This window comes from Xyrauchen texanus, chromosome 1 (genome assembly GCF_025860055.1).
Source record: "Xyrauchen texanus isolate HMW12.3.18 chromosome 1, RBS_HiC_50CHRs, whole genome shotgun sequence".
NCBI lineage: Eukaryota > Metazoa > Chordata > Actinopteri > Cypriniformes > Catostomidae > Xyrauchen > Xyrauchen texanus.
In genome coordinates this window covers 12,064,748-12,086,888 of record NC_068276.1, presented here as the reverse complement: position 1 = coordinate 12,086,888, position 22,141 = coordinate 12,064,748, and the positions used below count along the sequence as shown (strand labels likewise).

Genomic DNA, 22,141 nt, shown 5'->3' with positions numbered 1-22,141 from the left:
ACATTTTTTATTCTTCAAAGGGATTGAAATAAAGTTAAAACATATTGGCAAGAGGTTGGCAGTGTAGTGGCCAAAATATTGGACACTCCATTTCCAATGGGCCCAGAGCTTTGTCTCCTAGAAATTGACAACCACAAACCACATTGTTTTAATGATTGAGAAACACAATCTAAACATTCCGATTCTCTCTATTTGGCAATTTTCACTTCATTAAAGTGATGCAGAATAAATAATCAATGCTCACATTTCTTAATAGCTGCAGGGAGGCACGTTGGAAAAATAAAATGATACAAAAAAGACAAAAAAATAATATTAATAATTCCTACACAGTTGTTGCTGGCAAGAAATTCATTATTTAATGAAACAGCAATATTTCGCATATTTAACCTTTGTCTGGAAAATTACTGATTTTTTATTCTGACTTCATCACTTCATCATCACTCCAAAAACATAAATGGTATTACTTTTCAAGCATGTAATAATGAAATAGCCTACTTCGCACATTAATGATGGGGTGTAGTGCACCTGAATATGAAAACTATATATCAAAGTCAACATAAAATCAAAATTGACCCTATTTCCTTTCTTAATATTCGTTCCTGGGGCCTCATGTATAAAAATTGGATTTTGTATACACACAAAGGTTTTCCAATTTATAAAACCATATGATGGCAGAACTTATGCAAAGTTCCCTTTATAAATCCCCATGAGAGATGCTTTAATCCCCCGTCTCCTCCCCAAAATAACATATTATGGAACGTACAATGCCTGTTTTTACTATGCATAACCTCATCAGCATATAAATACCATTTGCATATTGCCATCCAGACATGTGATACTGCTGCGTTTAATGGTAAGAGAAAGAAGATTAAACACACCGAAGCCAACATGTTGCTTGTTTTATACTTTATTATATAAGTATACCTAACTTATGCAATTTTGCGTCTCAGGTGAATTTAATTCCTGCGACATTAGCGCCACCAAATGGAATTGAAAAATAAACTTTGTTTTCAAAACAGCTTTCTCAATTCCATCTGACATTGTTCTAATAAAGGATAGTCCCGCACCCAACTCACACCATTGGTTGATTAACGTTGTTAGGGCGGGTCTAAGCTAATCATTTAAAACAATCAGAGAAATGTTCATAGTGCCACAGAGACACAATGCTTCAGTATTCGAGAACATTTCCCTACTAATGGCTTACTTATTGTTGTCTCTGAATATTAGTCTTGGATAGAAGAAAGTATTTTAACACAGATAAAGTTACAAACATTACACATAAAGCTTTAATACCTGTACTACACCAACAGGGTTGGGAGGGTTACTTTTGAAATGTATTCCTCTACAGATTACAGAATATTTCAATAGATTACTCAAGGTCAGTAACATATTCTAAATACTTTGGATTATTCTTCAGTATTGGTAGACAAAATACACATGTTAAAATTACATTCTCTGAAAAACCTATATACATAAATATATTATGCAGTGTTGTTTCTAAAACAAGATAAATCTAATAGATCTTGTTTTAAGGATTTATAGATATTTTTACAGGAAAACAATACAAACATTATGATCAAGAATACGATTTTTGCCATAATATCAAAGGTCTTACAAAAAAGAAATTGATCCAACTTGAATTGTCTTGATAAAAAAATATGATGCCTGGTAACATGTGCATGTAAAATGGCTAGAAATAGCATTTTAGCTTAGCGTAAAGCTGACAATTTACACAAGGTTTATTTCTATATCTTCTGCTCCAAACGTACTTCTTTGTCTGCTCGTATGAACGTAACACATCATAAGAAATGTTTCACTGCTGTTCAAATGCACTTTGGATCGGATAATTTAAATGTAAATGTTTTCAATCTGAAAGGACTAAATATTAAATGAAAAAAAATGACAATAAAATGCAAAGTAATCTCTTCAGTAATCAAAATACCTTTTGAATGTATCTGTATTCTAATTACCAATTATTTAAATTGTAACTGTTGTGGAATACAGTTACTTATATTTTGTATTTTAAATACGTATTCCCGTTACATGTGTTCCGTTACTCCCCAACCCTGTACATCAATATCTGTTGATGACAAACCTAAAACTTATAAAAAAGACAGTGTGACTGTGTGCTGGATCAGAAATCTGTGAGAAACCTGAGAGAGGTGCTCGATTTTCCTCTGTTGCCAATGTGGTTTGGTGAGCTCCATTAGCTAATATAGTTAAATGACACCTCAGTAGCCTTCTTTGTATCTGTCAGAGAGCTTAGCCATAAGACCCTGCTGAACAGCATGTCTTTATAAGGCTGCCAGAAGAGTCTGCCATCTTCTGCTCTTATTTTCTCAGATTTTCACTGGGTTCTCTAGAGTTTTGTATAACGGGTACTCTTGAGGATTGTGGGTTTTCTGAGTCACACATTTGTTGTGTGGTACCTCTCTCACATAGTTTCTCTTGTTCCCTTTGGTTTCAAGCATCTGGCGAAAGCTTCTACACTAGTGGTTGATATGGGTAACTTTAACGGGTGATGGCGATATCGACATCTAGAGAGCAAGGTGGCCGATGACTGAAACAATACTGATTTATACACAAAGTACATTTTAATGATGGCAAGTAAGATGCTTAAATGGAATGAGACACTGAGAGGCACATATCTTTGACTTGTCTTCACCTTCAACAAATGTCTTCTGAGGGATTGAAGATGCCAGGCAGTGTTTAAAGGAATAATTAACCAAAAAATGAACATTCATGTAATTCCAAACCAATGTCTGTCTTATGCAGAGATGTTTAATAAATATAGATTTTTGTCTTTTCATTACAGAAGTGAAAATATTAAAGTCTGTTGCACTTTTATTGGTGCTACCAGAGAAGCTTGTTCACAGTGGCTCACATGTTCAGTGAGTTTAGCGCTAAAAACAATGCAAGTTCTCGCATGAACATGCTTGTCACTGTAAACAAGCTTCTCTCATGCACTCATTAACATGCAACAGACATCAATGATGAAATTTTTTTGACAGAATTTTAATTATTAGGTGAACTGTTCCGGCCCATTGCTATAAAGTTACTTTGCTTGTAAGGTCTCATGCTGGTCTGTACAGTTGTGCATGTTGGGCAATTAGGTAACTTTTAATGCTAATTTATACTTACTGTGCAAACAGGCTCCTTTTAGTTCTCCTAACAATGACAATGAAATGCAGTCGTTTATGTTCTGCCACGGTGTTCTTTTGGTGATATTTCTCCTGTTTGTGCACATCTCTGAAATTCCTGACCTAGGAGAACTCGGCTGGTCAAAGAAGGTTGATTATTGGTTAAAAATAATCGTGGGTGTGGTTTAGACATGAGTCTAGGTTACAATTTTTTTTAATGTATAACTTTGAAGCCCTTCTCTCAAAATTTTGCACATAATATGATGCTTTTTTTATATGATTGACAACACAAACTCCAAAAAGACAGCACGTTCACAACAAATGCATGGAGAGAGATTGCAGTTAATTCTGCGGACCTGCCAAAGGGTCCATGAGATGGCGCTTTATGGCAAGCTGTTTTAACACTTAAAACCCTGAAGTCCCTGGATGCATAAGTTAGGCATATGTGGTATAATTTGAAAGCTTAGAGGCTAAACTTTTCAGAATACCCCATCACTTTTGCATTTAGTTACATAAAATACCAAAATAAGGCCTGAAAAATTTGTGTCGCAAACTGGCCCCACCTAGAGGTTACATTGTATAAATTTCTAAAATGAATATAACATTTCTTCACATAGCACTTAAATAGACAAGTTATATATCAAATGAAAGCTCTCATTCTCAGAAAGGTTTATTTTTTTGCCATAATACCACAGATTGAAATATTTAAAAAAATATCACAAAGTGAAAGTTTATTTCTGTAAGGCATAAAATGCAAACGTCTCTTTTCTTTGCTGACCACTGATCTGTAAGCACTGATCTTACCTTGGATTGTTAGCTTTTAAATTAGTTGTTTGTTAGCTTGCTTGGGTGAATAATCCATTGTTGTGTCGAAATTGTTTAGAACAAATATGAAGTCCAGTAGAAAAATATGAGAAACAAATCATCAGCAAAATAGATTCTCATCTATAGAAGAAATTTTACATAGCACTGCACAGCTGGTATTCTCTGCTTTCCAGTGACACCTTGGACTTCTAGTCAAATTAGAATATTCAACAAAACAGTATGGAAGCTCGCTGCACTTCTAAAAGAGATTTGTTGTCTTTGGGTGAGGGCTACATTTCAGATCAGTATAATGCGATGGAAGGTGATAGAGGAAAAAAAATTTAGTACTTGCTGTCATCCAGTGGAATAAAAGTTTTTGCTTGAAAATAGAGGACACAGAACTGAAGTTGCATGCTTTTAAACTATAAAAGATTTATATAAAAAAATATGTTTATAATAAAATTGTAAACATATACAATGTTATTTATTAATAACATTTTAAAAAAGATATTTTTTATGAAATCTTTGTGTGTGAACAGGGAGCTTTTAAATGTCAGCGTGAAAAATTTCATGCGGCAGCCCAAAAAACCTGCAGGTGCTCCTTGACAAGTTTAATAAGACAAAGAACCTGCACTATTGGCATTACTTTCAAGGCTGGAATAGTATGTTAAACACCACGATTTCACCCTCAACAATAAACGCTGGCTTTGTTCGACTAGGGCGCATTCGTCCAACTTCCAGTTTGACTTCCAGTTTGGCTTCTTCCATAGCATAAATTAGGCTATAATAATAAGATGTTACCAAAGACGTGCATGTTTGTGCATTTGTGTTGAAAGGTAATGTATATTGATGTTCAGCTCAGCTATATATGCCCTAACTAGAAAAGTTCTTTTCAGTTTTTAAGTTGCCATAAACTGTAGCACAATATAAATATCTCCAACTCTATATAATGTCTATTTAAGTACCAGTGTTTATACACAGAGCTTGGCAACCTTGGCTAATGAAACCTGAACTAAGCTAACCTCTAGTATTAGCCAGTGGAGCCCTCAGCGTCGGTGTAGCTGCTGAATGAGTGTTGATTTTGTCTGTAACCCATTGCCATCAACTCTTAATTTCATATTTTCAGGCTAGGGAGTTTAAACTAGAAGACACAGACTAAAGCTGGTTGAAGTTCTACCTGGTAATCCTGCTGAGAAACCCAGGTTGCGAACTTGACAACAAAACCTTTGAGGTTTATCGCTGATCGGGAAGTCTTTAATGGGGCTTTTCCACTGCACGGTACAACTCGACTCGACTCTGTTCGCTTTTTGGGGGTTTTCCACTGTAGATATTACCTGGTACCTAGTACTTTTTTTAGTACCACCTCGGTCGAGGTTCTAACCAAGCCGAGCCGATACTAAATGTGATGTCAAAACCCTGCAGATCACTGATTGGTCAGAGAGAATCATCACAACCAGCGTCACTGGATTTTCATGTCACTGGCAGTATCATTTGTTCACGTGACTTTCGAAGTATAAAAAGAAATGACTGTGCGCAAAACCACACCGTGGTCAATAAACGAGGTGCAGATGTTCCTCTCGATAGTGACGAATGAAACATAACAGTCTTTCAGGAAGTGTCTCAGCTGTGGGCCACATAGCTACCACCACGACTACCACAAGACCTTCCAAAAGTGTAGGGAAAAGAAAAAAAAAATATTAAAACTGACTACAGAACAATCAAGGAAAAGTTGAAGTGTTCAACCAAATGGACGCTATCTAGACTGGTGAGCAATGGGAGGAAGAATGCCCTGGACTCAGCCACGGCTGGAGTCCACAATGGAGGATGGTACGCTAACTCTGTACTCTGCTCACTTTATTTAGTTGACCAGCTACTGGAAAGCTTGCTTCTAAAACAACCAGGCCAATGTAACTGTTACACTTGTGTAAAATCACCATGCAACAACTGCTTTTTGCAGCACAATGAGCTAGTAGCTAACAGCTAGCGGTCATGTTATTGTTTTATATCACGTTTAAGATGATGTCACGGCAGTAGAGGCAGCACAACTATGACGATCAGCCTATAATCCCACCCACATTGAGGCGGCACTAAACAGCAGTGGAAAAGCAAGATCGGAAAAGTAAAGAGAGTAGAGTCAAGTCGAGTCGAGTCGAAACGTGCAGTGGAAAAGTGCCATTAGAGGAAGAACCTGCAAGTGTAACTTTTAAAACAATAAGCATTTGAAACCTAATCTGAGGCCAATTTACAACATCCCTTGTGACTGGAAAATGTAGTATTCATAGAAATGGACCTCTTTTAGATCACTGTAGTAGCTGACATCCCTTCAATGTTATGAGGCTAGCTAGTCAAAGCCCACCACCGCCAGCCTGTTTTCATTGGCAACGACTGATGGACTATTTAAATAGGACTGCCGTCCAACATGTGAAATAAAGATAGCACTTACACCCACACACACACACTCATGGAAACAGACCTACACAGGTGTAGATGTTACAGTTTACAAATTAAATTGAGCAAAAATTTGTAGAATGCAGCAAGAAACTGGCCTTTCCCACAGCAAATTTACACATTATTCCTCAAAAGAAACAGAGGCAGATGTGTTCTAATACTGGCAATTGTTTCAAAGGAACAATTCACAAAAAAAAATAAAAATTGAAATACTGTTATTATTTACTCATAGATTTTGCTGTTTTCTATTTAGTGCAATACTATATATATATATATATATATAATATATATATATTATTATTATTATTATTATTATTATTTTTTTTTTTTAAGAATCTTCACAGAGCTCTTTTCAATACAACAGCAGTTCTTAACGACCATGAACGTCAAGTTCCAAAAAGGACTATTCAATATTTAAGGTTTTATTAATTTATTTTGTTTAAAAATTATGCAATTCAATTTTATAATTGTTTTTTTATCAAATTGAAATATGTAAAATATATTATAAATAGGCTGTAATATTTTTTTGAGTGTACCTTACCATATACATTATTTAAAAAGAAATTTAATTTTACCTTATAGAGTAGTTAATGGTAAATAAATTATATTATATTTAACAAGAGAATATATGTACATTTATGGTAAGCTATTTTTAAAATGACAGTGAAAACCAGTAATCAGCATTCCCAGGAGTCCCTGAGTGACCTATCACATGTCATTATGTTTTATGGAGATATTTATGCTTCTTATATTTTATATCAATTATGCATATTGACATTTTTTATGTTACATTTTATGTCGTTTAGTTCGTATTTATTGCATTATTTTAGTGTCACATGTGTTACCCTGCAGTGATCCACTGATATGTGTTTTTTAATGGCCGATGGCGATATCCAGAGAGCAGGGTGGCTAAAAGACCAATACAATGCAGATATATCACAATTTAATATAGTAAATATCATAAACATAAAATTGCTAAAACATTTACTCTTATTTAGCACTATATTTACTTCACAGTAAAAATATATATTTTTATTTCACAGTAAACTTTAAATAGGCCGTATTATGCTTTATGGGGATTTTACCTTTCCTTTAGTGTGTAATATAGCTCTTTGTGCATGTAAAATATCTGCAATGTTACAAAGCACAAAGTTCATGCAAAGGGAGTTATCCTCTCCCACAGACAGCATAGCTCAAAAACTACAAGAAGCCATTTCTTCCGTAAAGTATCTACATCACTATGTAAGACATTTGCATAATGTCCCTAAGGGCTACTTTGGCCTGCCCTCAAACAAAGGTAGTTATAGCCGAGGCCTGGATGAGTTGGGTTAGTGTTGTCGCCATGTTTTCTTCTGTGAAGACGCTGTTTTCTTCACCGCGAAAGCAAAACCTCTTTGTTTGGACTTCCAAAGGCAGACACATTTATTTTTACCATTATTCCTCAGCAGTACAACCACAACCAATGCCGGATTTTCAAGACAGTTACTTCTGAAAGATGGTACAGTTCCCACTTTGTTGAGACAATCTGGCGCTTCAGGATCACAACCTGTAAGAATGCTTGATTATTTGTGGATTTATCTGCTACCGACAGTTCAAACGCGGAGTTTTGTGTTGTAGCTACGGTGTACAACCAGTGAACATCTGTAGGCCTCTGCTAGCCTGATAGTTGATGTTATTGTGTTGAAGTAGATTTGCTAATCAGCTGCGGGCACACTTTTACCTACAATTGTGTAGAATTATGAAGATTTTTTGTCGTTCTTACTATCATGAATAGTGGTCAAGTGTGGAGATGTTTGTCACAAAGTGACTTATCTTTTAATGTTTGTCGCAAAGCGACTTATTTTTTCTAAAACATTACCCGTTTACATGCTAAAAGGGTCATGATGCGGGTCTCCTCAATGGTTTGACTTTCAGCACACAACTGAATAACACAGGCAGCATGACTATGATAAATGAACTGCAAGAGTTAGATTAACATACAGGTGCGAAGGGACTTCAACATTTCTAAATTGCACAAATAAAACATACATATACATATTTGTCTCTTGCTTTTGCTTGCAGGTCAATGATGCCAGATCTACTTTTATATTTAATTTAATCACTGAGAAGGTTTACCTGCAAAGTAGCACCAAACATCACAAGCAGCCTCAAGAATGGACACAGAGTAGCCGTATAACACTTTTCCTTGAGCAGAATATTGCACTACAGATGATAAGTTTGTGCAAAGGGGAAAGCGAGAGATAGAAATAGCACACTTGCATGCATGGTTGCCAGATTGCACAAAATAAGTATAACATTAGGCTGAATATTTCCAATTTGCGCAAGTATAAATTTCAAACTGGGGTGTTTCGTATGTTATCTGGCATCCTTGACATTGTTTAATGCTTGTGGAGATGTGTTAGGTCCCAATGCAAGTTAACTGAAATATCCAATGAAAAAAAACCCACTTACGATAGATGAGCCACGGGCCACATTCAACCATGTGGAGGGCCTGATATGGCCTGCGGGCTGTATGTTGCCCATGTTTGACTTAGATGCACTACATATCTTTTATTTGAAGCTTTGTTAGGTTCACAATAGTCAACAGTGTACTTGGAAGAAAGCTACAAAATTAAAACTTACCACTGTAAAATGTCCTGCTCAAATCGTGCTTGCAAAGGTGGTTTGGGTTGATCAGCTTGTTCTTCCAAACTTTCATTATTAGACTCGGGCTAGAGCTGGTACGGCAAAACCGATGCCATTGTTACCATAGCTACAGTTGTGTTTACAGATCTGCCCTGGAAGACTTGGGAGCTGAAACTCAGTTATGGTAAGGGGCGTTACATTTTTGACCAATAAGAGCAGACTGAGATTTTCGGAAAGGTGGGCTTTCAAGTGACAGGAGTATTTTTCAGCCAGAGTATGAAGAGCGGGGAAAAGAACATTAAAACATATAAACCTATTCTTGTAGACCCCCAAAATAAACTTATGAACCTGTAAATTAGCATAATATGGGCTCTTTAACTTTGTAAAAAACTATCTAATATTATTTCAAAAAAATAATATTGTATTTTAAATGCTAGATAGCAGTTAAGAAGAAGGAAATAACAGTACACACAGTAGTCCAGCAACCATGGATGGCATGTCCACATTAGCAATCGTATTTTCTCCAAAAATACTGAATCAAACCAATTATACATACATACATACAATTGTACATAATGATTAAAACATTTACTCATAGCACACGTGAAGCACTTTTACTTCGAAGTTGCACGAGCGCGCAAGCAGCAATCTCCTGACAGTGTAAATGGCCCGGATCACCTCTTGGATTGTCACAGAGTGATTGTCATGATTTGTGAATCAGAGGAACTTTTGATCCTGATTCAGAAGTGTTTGATTCTGGCAGATATAATACACGCTTCAGAGAAAAATATTAGATGAGCGCTCGACGGGAAGAAAATGCTTGATTTTCGTGAGGTTCGTGAATTACATCTTTTTAAATTAGATATTTGCAGAAGGTATACTGTATAATAGAAGTTTTATTGATATTTGCCTTTTATCATTAGAAAAGAAAGTTACAATTTACAGGGAACTTCTCAGGAGAGGCTGACAGAATATGTGCTTTAGAGTTTAATAAATGAGCCCTCCACAGGATGCTGGATCTGCTCAAGATTTGTGAGGTTTGTTTATTACGTCTGTTTAAATGAAATATGCGCATATTTGCAGACAGTATATGATGTTAATTTTATATTTGCCTTTTTATTATTAGACAAGACATTTAAAAGTTACATGAAACTGTTGAAGAGAGAGAGGGATAATGAAACAGGTGAGCACTTTAACATTATAAGCTCAAATGCATCCGCTGTGGCTCTGATATGCTGACAGTTTAAATGACACTGTGTTGCATTGTGTCTATTATTTAGAAACACAATGGCATGTAACAACAAAACAAAGCGGGAATGGTCGTTTACATGTCTCAGTCACTTCACATGCATGCACCCTCAAGGAACAAATTTGCCAAAAAGGAAAATGTGTCGTCCAATGTGATAATTAACATAATTCTGAATATAGGCTGATTTATTGGCCTTGGCGATATATCGGCTGACTACTATTACCCTGATGGTGTTTTGTGTTTGTGTCGGTAACATAGTGCACTGTCTACATGTTGCTCCTGGAAGGGACAGTTTTGATGGACTTGGTAGTCAGCATGTGGCCTTTTTTACATTTACACAAATTTTTAAGTGAAAAGTAGATTTTTGTAGTACCTGTAAGTTAGTATATTAACATTAAATAATTTAATGATATACGGTAATGAACTGTAAAAATATAGGCATTAAAATCCTGTAATGCCTCAAACATTGTCTTTTGAAGCCATACAATTGCTTTGTGTGAGAAACATACTAACATTTTGGTTGTTATTCCTTGAAAATATTCCCTTCTGCATCAGCTCTTGCATTCGCACATTATGTTTGGTTACGACTGTAACGGTTACCCTGTCTTGTCTCACTGTTGCCCTTTGTTTGTAATTTTGTCACTTTTGTTATTCCTTAGTTTTCACTTTTGTCACCCTTGTACCTCCATAGTCTTGTTTTCCCTCGTGTTCACTGTTCATTGTTTTCACCTGCCCTTGTTAATTTGCCTTTGGTTTCTGTTAATCACCTTGTCACCTAGTTTGTGTTCTGTTTGTTCATTGGCCCCTTTTTCCCATGTTTTTGTATTTATATCCTGGTTTTTGGTTTAGTCCTTGTCTGTCGTTGAATGCTGTTGTACGTAGTTTGTGCTCGCTCCCATGCCTGTGTTCCAGTTCCTGTGTTTTCATGTTTTGTTTTCATTTGCCCATCGTGGTAGTTTTGTTTATTCCATGCCTGTGTTCCCGTGTTCCAGTTCCTGTGTTTTCGTGTTTTGTTTTCATTTGCCCATCGTGGTAGTTTTGTTTATTCATGCCTGTTTGTTTCCTTTAATCAATAAACCCGCATTTGGATTCTCATCCCTTGTCTGACTCCGACTTTATTCGTTACAGAACGACAGAACACACAATGGATCCAGCGGTTATTCGGGCCAACTACCGGTTGCTCAACCTCAAACAAGAGGACCACCCTGTTGAAGACCACATCAGCGTCTTCCTCGTGCTGGCGAAGTTCATGGACTTCCCGGACTCAGCTCTGGTGGTTTTCTTCAGGGACACTTTACACGTTTCGCTCAGGGAGTGTTTGCCGCCGGCTACGCGTGATTGGACTCTCTACGACTTCCTAGAGGCGACCTTACTGGTCTGCGGCTCGCCATACACCGTGGGCTTCGCCGAGAAGGACCCTACCTCTCCACCCACTGTGGAGACCCTTCAGCCGTCCGGGGCTCCTCCTGTCACGCCTACCCCGGTCTGCAAGCCAGAGCCTACGCCTGCCCTGGCCATCGAGCCTGAAGTCACGCCGACCAGGAACAGCGTTCCAGCGTCGTCAGTCGCCTTCCATGAGCCAGCGCGGCCCACTTCGTCTGCCCGGAGGAGGGAGAGAAGACGGGCTTCCGCCTCCCGGCCCGCGCCAGCCCCGGTCTGCGAGCCAGAGCCCACGCATATCACGGTGAGCGAGCTAAAGCCCACGCATGTCACTGTGAGCGAGCCTGAGTCCTCGTCAGCCACGGTGAGCGAGCTAGAGGCCACGCATGTCACTGTGAGCGAGCCTGAGTCCTCGTCAGCCACGGTGAGCGAGCTAGAGGCCACGCATGTCACTGTGAGCGAGTCTGAGTCCTCGTCAGCCACGGTGAGCGAGCTAGAGGCCACGCATGTCACTGTGAGTGAGCCTCAGTCCTCGTCAGCCACGGTGAGCGAGCCTGAGCCCTCGACCGTCCCCGAGCCAGTGCCTGTAGCCTCAGACGTCAGTGAGCCAGCGCCGTTAGCCTCAAACGTCAATGAGCCAGCGCCTGTAGCCTCGACCGTCCCTGAGCCAGCGCCTGTAGCCTCGACCGTCCCTGAGCCAGCGCCTGTAGCCTCGACCGTCCCTGAGCCAGCGCCTGTAGCCTCGACCGTCCCTGAGCCAGCGCCAGTGGCCGTGACCGTCCCTGAGCCAGCGCCAGTGGCCGTGACCGTCCCTGAGCCAGCGCCAGTGGCCGTGACCGTCCCTGAGCCAGCGCCAGTGGCCGTGACCGTCCAAGAGCCAGCGCCAGTGGCCATGACCGTCCAAGAGCCAGCGCCAGTGGCCGTGACCGTCCAAGAGCCAGTGCCAATAGCCAGGTCCGTCCAAGAGCCAGCGCCAGTGGTCGTGCCCATCCTAGAGCCAGCACCTCTCGGCTCCTCCTCCCGAGTCTTCCAGGGCTCCGCCTCCCAAGTCTCTCGAGTCTTCTAGGGCTCCTCCTCCCGAGCTTTCCAGAGCTCCGCCTTCCGAGTTTCCCGAGCTTTCCAGAGCTCCGCCTTCCGAGTTTCCCGAGCTTTCCAGAGCTCCGCCTTCTGAGCTTTCCAGAGCTCCGCCCTCCGAGCTTCCCAGAGCTCCACCTCTCAAGCCTCTCGAGCCTCCCAGAGCTCTGCCCCTCAAGCCTCTCGAGCCTCCCAGGGCTCCGCCCCTCAAGCCTCTCAAGTCTCTCGAGTCTTCCAGGGCTCCGTCTCTCAAGCCTCCCGAGCTTTCCAGAGCTCTGCCCTCCGAGCTTCCCAGAGCTCCGCCCCTCAAGCCTCTCGAGCCTTCCAGGGCTCCGCCCCTCAAGCCTCTCGAGCCTACCTGGGCTCCGCCCCTCAAGCCTCTCGAGCCTCCCAGGGCTCCGCCTCTCAAGTCTCTCGAGTCTTCCAGGGCTCCGTCTCTCAAGCCTCCCGAGCTTTCCAGAGCTCTGCCCTCCGAGCTTCCCAGAGCTCCGCCCCTCAAGCCTCTCGAGCCTTCCAGGGCTCCGCCCCTCAAGCCTCTCGAGCCTACCTGGGCTCCGCCTCTCGAGCCTCCCAGGGCTCCGCCTCGCAAGTCTCGAGTCTTCCAGGGCTCCGTCTCTCAAGCCTCCCGAGCTTTCTAGAGCTCCTCCTCCCGAGCCTCCTGGGGCTCCGCCTCTCAAGCCTCTCGAGCCTTCCAGAGCTCCGCCCTCCGAGCTTTCCAGGGCTCCGCCCCTCAAGCCTCTTCAGCCTTCCAGGGCTCCGCCCCTCAAGCCTTCCAGGGCTCCGCCTCTCGAGCCTCCCAGGGCTCCGCCCCTCAAGCCTCTCGAGCCTCCCAGGGCTCCGCCCCTCAAGCCTCTCGAGCCTACCAAGGCTCCGCCCCTCAAGCCTCTCGAGCCTACCAGGGCTCCGCCCCTCAAGCCTCTCGAGCCTTCCAGGGCACCGCCCCTCAAGCCTCTCGAGCCTTCCAAGGCTCCGCCTCTCGGGCCTTCCAGGGCTCTGCCTCTTTAGCCACCTGAGCCTTCGACGGCTCCGCCCTCAGAGCTTCCCGAGCCTCCTACAGCTCTTCTCCCCGAGCCACCTGCGGCTCCGCCTCCAGAGCCACCTGCGGCTCCGCCTCCAGAGCCACCTGCGGCTCCGCCTCCAGAGCCACCTGCGGCTCCGCCTCCAGAGCCACCTGCGGCTCCGCCTCCAGAGCCTTCCTCGGCTCCGTCTCCTGAGCCTTCCTCAGCTCCGTCCCCGGAGCCTTCCAGGCCTCCACCTCCGCCCTCGGCTCCACCTCCTGAGCCATACTCGGCTCCACCTCCTAGGCCTTCCTCTGCTCCGTCTCCTGAGCCTCCCTCAGCCCCGCCTCCTGAGCTCCCAGAGCCTCCCCCAGCTCTGCCTCCTGCTCCTCCAGAGCTTTCCATGGGTCCGCCTCCCTTGGCTCCGCCTCCTGGGCCTCCAGAACCTCCCACAGCTTCGTCTCCAGAACCCCTCTCAGCTCCGCCTCCGGGACCTGCCCCTGTCCTGAGGTTGCCTCCCAGGCCTCCTGGACCTGTCCCTGTCCGATGGCCACCTCCCAGTTCCCCTGAACCGGCCCTTGCCTTGTGGCCAGCTCCCAGGCCATCCAAACCGGCCTCTGTCCTGTGGCCATCTCCCAGGCCCCCCGAACCGGCCCCTGCTCTGCGGCCATCTCCCAGGCCACCTAAACCCGCCCCTACCCGGTGGAAGCTTCCCAGGCCACCCGAACTGGTTCCCAGCACACACCCCCAGAGACTGCTAATCTGCCCTCTCGCCCTCCTTTGTCTGTCTCCGTGTCCCTTGTGCCCCCCTTGGCCTGCCTGTCTGCCCCTCATTGCTCCCTGGACTGCCTGCCTGCCCCTCGTCACCCCCCGGACTGCCGGTCTGCCTCTCGTTGCCCCCTGGACTGCCTGTCTGCCCTTTGTGCCCCCTGTCATTTGTCAGTTGTTCTTCCTGTTTTGTTGATCGTCTGGTATCCGGTCCTTGAGGGGGCTATGTAACGGTTACCCTGTCTTGTCTCACTGTTGCCCTTTGTTTGTAATTTTGTCACTTTTGTTATTCCTTAGTTTTCACTTTTGTCACCCTTGTACATCCATAGTCTTGTTTTCCCTCGTGTTCACTGTTCATTGTTTTCACCTGTCCTTGTTAATTTGCCTTTGGTTTCTGTTAATCACCTTGTCACCTAGTTTGTGTTCTGTTTGTTCATTGGCCCCTTTTTCCCATGTTTTTGTATTTATATCCTGGTTTTTGGTTTAGTCCTTGTCTGTCGTTGAATGCTGTTGTACGTAGTTTGTGCTCGCTCCCATGCCTGTGTTCCCGTGTTCCAGTTCCTGTGTTTTCGTGTTTTGTTTTCATTTGCCCATCGTGGTAGTTTTGTTTATTCATGCCTGTTTTTTTCCTTTTAATCAATAAACCCGCATTTGGATCCTCATCCCTTGTCTGACTCCGACCTCATTCGTTACAACGACACATGCCACGTTGTCTAGAGCACATTGCATTGTGCGATACAGTATCTCGTGCTTTGCTCTATGGTTGTACACTGCATATTTTGACAAAAGTAGTAGGTCACTGGGTATTGCATGAATACAAAAATAAAACTGCATACTATACTTTAGGGGTGCATCGATCCAGTAACCAACATTCCAATGTTACTGAGACGTAAGTGTCGATGTAATTTTTTTTTTTTTTTAATATGTACCTTATTTTAATACTCTCTTGTCAGCCACGTCCATACACATTTACTTAAGGCAATGAAGCGACCTTATTACATTTATTTTAATTTATGAGCGCTAAATATGTTTTTCACGTGGGACAAAGATGTGTGCAGGGTCATGAAGCCAAATTGTACTCTGCTATCCGTGTGCACGTGTCAACCGGGTTTCCTGCGAAACGTGAGCTCCAAACCAGTGACAGGACCCATATCAGTGCATCAACCAGGCACTCCTTCAAATGTGCGCTATCATGAAAATACAGAGCAGCTCACATGTGTGATTAATTTGGGCTTCCATTGATAATGTTGCACATGCGACCCATTTAAATTTTACATGATAATTTGCCATTTTAAAGTACCATGGAGAAATTCAACCATGTGAAACATCTTGACAACGCAGACATCCTGAACAGCACTAACGAGGAAAAGAGAAATCACCTGCCCAGCACTAGTATCAGTTATGAGGCTTATAAGATCTACAGATCATCATCAACCTTACTAACATTTCTCCCAGTTAACTGTAACAGAATTTGTCATTACAACTGTGGAAGTTGTTGCCAAGAAAACCATTGATAGCATGGATAGTGGAAAAAAGCCATGGGTATGTAAGTACTTTGAATTTGATTAAATAGAAAAAATAAGCTGTAATCAAATGATTGATTTGATCACTTGTGCGTGACGTTATTTTTTATATTATGATCTGTATAATTTGATTTCAACATCTGAAGGACCTTTTTTTGTTGTGGATGTACCAGTATGGATACAAAATTTGCACTTTTCAGAGAGCTCAATAAAATATTCAAATTGAGGGCAAAGTGTTTTTATTTATTGTGTAAAATAGGCACATAATATCAGAATATCAATCGCAGGGCCCTGAATGGAATCAAATTAAAATCGTATCATGGCAGACTTTGAAGTATCAGCAAATATCGTATTGCAGGCCAAGAGAATAGATATAAGATCGTATCTTGATGAAACGTCCGATTTACACCCCTTCTATACATACAGTACAATATACTGTACTGTAGCATAGTGATCAGACAGAGTTGACCAGACATCAAATGATGGTGGGTGATATTATAATAATAATGACTACTTGACTGCTTGCATAATAGAAACGGGAGGTTGTTATTGGTAAATGTGAGCACCAACTGATTTGACAGTAATCGAAACTTGACATGAAGTATATTTTGCTCTAAAACTTATATCAACACACAGGCGTTTGAGTGGGTAAAGAAATAAAGCTAAATAATTCTGGAATGCTGGATGACCAGCAAATATCCAAGGTCAACTTGTAGCCTGTGTCCAAGAGGGATTTGCTGGTTGGGAAGAGTGTAGGAGCTCATTGGATTCGTGGGTGACCAAACATAAATAATACTGGAGAATGAATTAGTGTTTTTCCTTGAATAAAATATTTGTCCAGTAATAACATTCCCAATTGAGAGGGGATTTTTTTTTTTTGCAAAATCTGAAACAAAATAAAAACTGACGGTAGAGGGCAGTGTTGAAATTAGTAAGCACTTTCCTGTTTTCCTCATTTCTACCATCTTCTTTCTTTCTCTCTTCAACAGTAGAGCATCACCACTCATTAAACAGGGTGTAAAGGGATCAATGGAAAGGAGGAGGCGAGAACCGGTTTGATAATATAAATAATAGTTTTAATGATAAACTTAAAAGACAAACACACACGACGGACATGTCCGTAAACTATCTCTCTCTCGTCGCACCACCATCTGTCATCGGCCTTTATCCCTCTTGGAGGCTTAATTAGCCTGATAAGGGACCGAATGTGTATAATTACAACCCGGCCCGCCCTCCGCCCTGCCACATTCCTCCCTCGTTCTCTCAGGCTGGGGAGCCCCCGGCCTGACGTACACCCCCCCCTCTTTCCCTGGGGGAGGGCGTGCTTTAAGCCTAGTCTGCTGGCAGGTCATCCCCATCTACCTGGACGAGGGAGGGGACAAGGGGGAGGGAAACAGAAATAATTAAGATGGGGGGGTACTTCCTGTAACAGTGAAGTACCCCCACAAAAAACACAAAAATGTAAACGAGAGGAAAAAGGCCAACACAGAGCGGCAGTGAGAGAGAGAGAGAGAGAGGAGAGAGAGATGAAAAAAAAAAAAAAACTACTCGCAGGTTCTCCGATACGCCGTCGCATGGTCCTCGATCACTCATCCACAATCTCAGGTGGACAACAGCCGCTACTCCCCGGGCAGACCAGAGTCAGACTCACAACCCCCGGTGGTCAGAACCCCCCTCCGTGTTCTCGGTGACTCGTGGGGACACGCCTCCGCACCTGGCAGCGGCCCTACTGCTCCAGGCGGTCGGGGAACACTTCCCTCCTCCCCTCGCGGAAAGCGGTCTTCCTCCGACCCCTCCGTGTTTCTGGGGGGTGGCAGGGCTCTCCTCCGCCCCTGGCAGCGGCTCCATCGCTCCAGGTGGTCAAGGAGTCCAGTCCCCACTCGCCTCATGGACGGCGGCCGTTCACCGCGTCCGGGCGGTCGGTCTACTCCCTCCCCCGGTGGATGGCAGCGGCGCTCCCCTGGGTGGACGGCAGTGTTTTGGACTCCACGACGGGCATCCCTCCTCCTTGCCGGGCTTCGGCAACAGTGTAAAGGGATCAATGGAAAGGAGGAGGCGAGAACTGGCTTGACAATATAAATAATAGTTTTAATGATAAACATAAAAGACAAACACACACATGACGGACATGTCTGTAAACTATCTCTCTCTCGTCGCACCACCGTCACAAGGCTTAATTAGCCTGATAAGGGACCGGGTGTGTATAATCACAACCCGGCCCCGCCCTCCGCCCTGCCACACAGGGTAATATCATAATTTTTTTTGCCAGTCAATGTAATATTTAATTTGCAATGTGATGTAGCCAGTCAGGATGCTCTCTACAGTGCTGGTGTAGAACCGTGTGGTATAGAACCTTGTGAGGATGTGGTGGACACCAGTCATTTAAGCAAGTAATTTTGGATTGCTTTAGTACAGGCACAATGGTGGGCATTTTATAGCATGTGGGGACCACAGACAAGGAGAGGGAAAGGTTGAAAATGTCAGTTGGTTTGCACACGTTCTAATGAGCTGGCGCAGAATACCGCCTGGACCCTTTGCTTCATGGATATTCACCCATTGGAAGGATCAGTTACATCCGCTATAGAGACGGAGAGTGAACTAACCTCTGTAGCTTCGGCCACGAGAGCTCTCTCTGCTAGGGCGGTATTGTTTCCCTTAAAACTAGCATAAAAAGCTCTTCCAGTGGTGTTCATGGCAGAATTTGTATTTCCTTTGTAAAGATATGAATTCCATACACCTTGCTACTAGAGTTTGTGGTGTTGAATTATCCTTCAATCTTGTCCCTGTACTGGCATTTGGCTGCTCTGATAGTTTTGCGGAGGGCATAACTGGCTTGTTTATGCTCCTCCATGTTTATGCAGCATAAACATCGCTAGTAATCCACATTTTTGGCTAGGGGTTTTGGCTGGTACTACATCATCTATGCACTTCCTGATGAAACACGTTACACTCTCAGCATAGAGCTTGATGTCGTCATCAGAGGTGGACCGGAACATCTCCCAGTCCGCGTGATCAAATCAGTCTTGTTACATAGAATCCGATTTGTCCGACCAGCACTGGATATTCTGAGGGCAGGTGCTTCCTGTTTCAGTTAGCGGGCAGAAGCAGAACTGAAGATTGGTCTGATTTGCCAATAGGTGGGTGGGATAGGGATTTGTAGCCACCCCGGAAGGGAGAGTATCTATGGTCCAAAACCCGGTCCCCTCGTGTGTTGAAATTGATATGTTGGTAGTATTTCAGTGCTATTGACTTGAAGTTGGATTTGTTAAACTCCCCAGTCACAATGAACTCGGCCTCATGGTCCGCTGTTTCCTGCTCACTTATACTCCCATTCAGTTCCTTAAGTGCCCGGTCTTTGTCGGCATTTGGCGGGATGTACACAGCTGTGATAATGGCCGCAGTGTTTTCCCTCAGTAGCCAGAATGTTTGACACAGAAGCATGAGAAATTCCAGATCAGGAGAGCAGAAAGACTTGATATGTTCTTCTGTTCACACCAGGATTTGTTACATACACCACCATCTCTGCTTTTACCTGAGAGGTCTTTCACTCTGTCCGCTCGGTGCACGGAGGACCCCACAGGTTCGATGGCTGAGCCTGGAAACTCTGCAGACATCCAAGTTTCTGTAAGGCAGATAATGCAGCAGTCACTCGTCTCGTTGGAAAGAGATCCGTGCTCTAATCTCGTGGATCTGTGGGTGTATGCGCACAAACTCTGGGTGTACTTTATGTTAGTGGTGCAATGTGCAATTTTCTATTTTCCTGAGAAATAGGTAATTGTGCTAAGATGTTTGAGAAGCATGTCTGTTTTCTGTGCAAAGTCTTTTATAAATTCCTGCAATTGCAGATTGGAGATTTCACCTGCAGGTGGTTATAAAGTTCATGTCCAAACTCTGAAAATATAGTGGAACATCAAATTAGGTCCCTGAATATCACTTTTGTAGCCGTTTTTTGAAACAAAAATGTATGAGATTTGTGTTAAACTTTCTAAAGGTCATGGTTTATTTGTTAATTATTATAATTATTTTGAGGATTAGGATTATTTTGATCGGATGAGGATTAGCACCTCTAAATCTGAGGCCATGGTTCTCAGCAGGAAACCGATGGAGTGCGTACTCCGGGTAGGGAAGGAGGTATTGCCCCAAGTGAAGGAGTTCAAGTACCTAAGAATGCCCCCCCGCCGCCTCCCTAGGAAGGTGTTTCAGGCACGTCCAGCTGGGAGCAGCTCTCGGGGAAGACCCAGGACTAGGTGGAGAGATTACATCTCCACACTGGCCTGGGAACGCCTCGGGGTCTCGCAGTCAGAGCTAGTTAATGTGGCTCAGGATAGGGAAGTTTGGGGCCCCTGCTGGAGATGCTGCCCCCGTGACCCGACTTCGGATAAGTGGTTGAAGATGGATGGATAGATGGATATTATTATTATTATCTCATTTGCAAATTATATTTTTCTTACCACTTCGTTATTTTGATTATATTTTAGTTTAATTTGAAGTGTAATTATAATTTTGTAATGTTTTTGATAGTAATATTAAAATACTTTTAAAGAACTAGCTTTCTTTGTTTATATTGCTGGTGCTTTAGACTATAAAAGGACACAGATGGTTTAATATCCAGAGAAGAAGCTCCTAATTAAATTCCATTTGACCCAACCCATTAGCGCTTTGCATTCAATTTTGCAACACCCACTAGCACCTAGACTCATGCTTGCACAAAAATACCAAAACTAAATAGCCATGCCCATTGACTTTGCCCATATGATTTAAAGCATAGCCCTGCGCTTGGCACTAGCACTCTTAAAATAGGGTCTTCAGGAATAAATCAGCAGCATAATCCCAGGAGCCACACTTCCATCAAATATTGGAATTTGGCATTCAAAGTTCAAACAATTTAAACTTTGACCCCAATACCTCTTCTCCAAATACATATTTTCAATGTTTACTCTGCACAACTGCTGCTTTCTTGCCTGGCAAGCTCATAAATTCACCCCTCTGTGATGCCATCTGCATTGCTTGTCATGTGGAGGTTAGAGCAACGCTCGACACTGGTGGAAATGCCAGACAGACTTTCACACATGCTACTGTTGTATATTTAGTTTGTCTGGTATTTAGGGACAATAGTATATGGGGAAGTTTTGAGTTCTGACAGTTGAAGTCTATTTTCATTGTACATTGAACTTTAATCTCAAAACAACTAGGGGAATTACATTCCTCATGACATGACCACTTTAAAACTCTCAAAATGTGTGTGTATTTTGCAGTCCTCGAGAACTACTCGCTCAGATGAGGACCGGGACACAGGCTGGGATGCCTGGGGAACGTGGAGTGACTGTTCCCGTACCTGTGGGGGTGGAGCCTCCTATTCTCTACGGAGGTGTCTCAACGGAGGGTGAGTGAGCACCAATAGTGTAGTCTAGCGCATATGCAAGCATACGTCGTATGCCCACCCATCTTTGTAAGAATTTTGTGTAGACTCACGTAAAAGGAGTGATGATATGTATGGCCGCCAGAATAATGAGCAGGCTTTTTACACATAACTTTTCAATCTACTGATGCGATGCCTCCACACTGTTGAGTGAATTGTGATTTTTTTTTTTTTTACTTTATAAAGTGTACAAAGATCTCCTCTAAATGCACACGGGGCAGCAGGATGTGATAAATTGAAGGTTCTGGAGAGACAGACAGTCTGACTCAGCTAAACAACTGAACAGAACAACGTTTCAGCCTAAATGTTTCCGTTTCAGTAAGGGGCAGGACACTAGCATCTACAGTGAAATCCTGATGCGAAAGCAGCACTGGATAATTTGTCATAATTTAATAATTTGGTCATAATTTGTGCTTTAAATTTACTTTGCTGCTAAATGTCAACATATTTATCCTCATGCAACCCCTTGTTTACATGAGTGAATGTTGGAATTCTGGCTTTGTTATACACAACGCATCATTTTAATTATTTTAAACTTAATACTGTTCACAACACTGTAGCGTGTCATTTAAGGGTTACACTTCTGGCGCACCAACAGCATTGCATCGATTTCTGTGAAGCGCTTCTACTGGTGCAGAGCCAACAAAATTGACTCTGGTAATAAACCTGTTGTTTTTTCATTGAAACCTGTTTGGGTGCAAAGAGTTGCGTCT

At 42.9% G+C, this 22,141-nt stretch overlaps 1 protein-coding gene across 1 annotated transcript in view; it reads left to right on the top strand.

Annotated features, from left to right (window-relative positions):
* LOC127647230 (ADAMTS-like protein 3) overlaps nucleotides 1-22,141 on the top strand; it is a 295,504-nt gene that overhangs the window by 141,820 nt on the left and 131,543 nt on the right. The window contains exon 4 of the mRNA XM_052131370.1: nucleotides 21,265-21,392. Coding sequence (XP_051987330.1) covers nucleotides 21,265-21,392 — 128 coding nt within the window. The remainder of the gene's footprint in view (nucleotides 1-21,264; nucleotides 21,393-22,141) is intronic.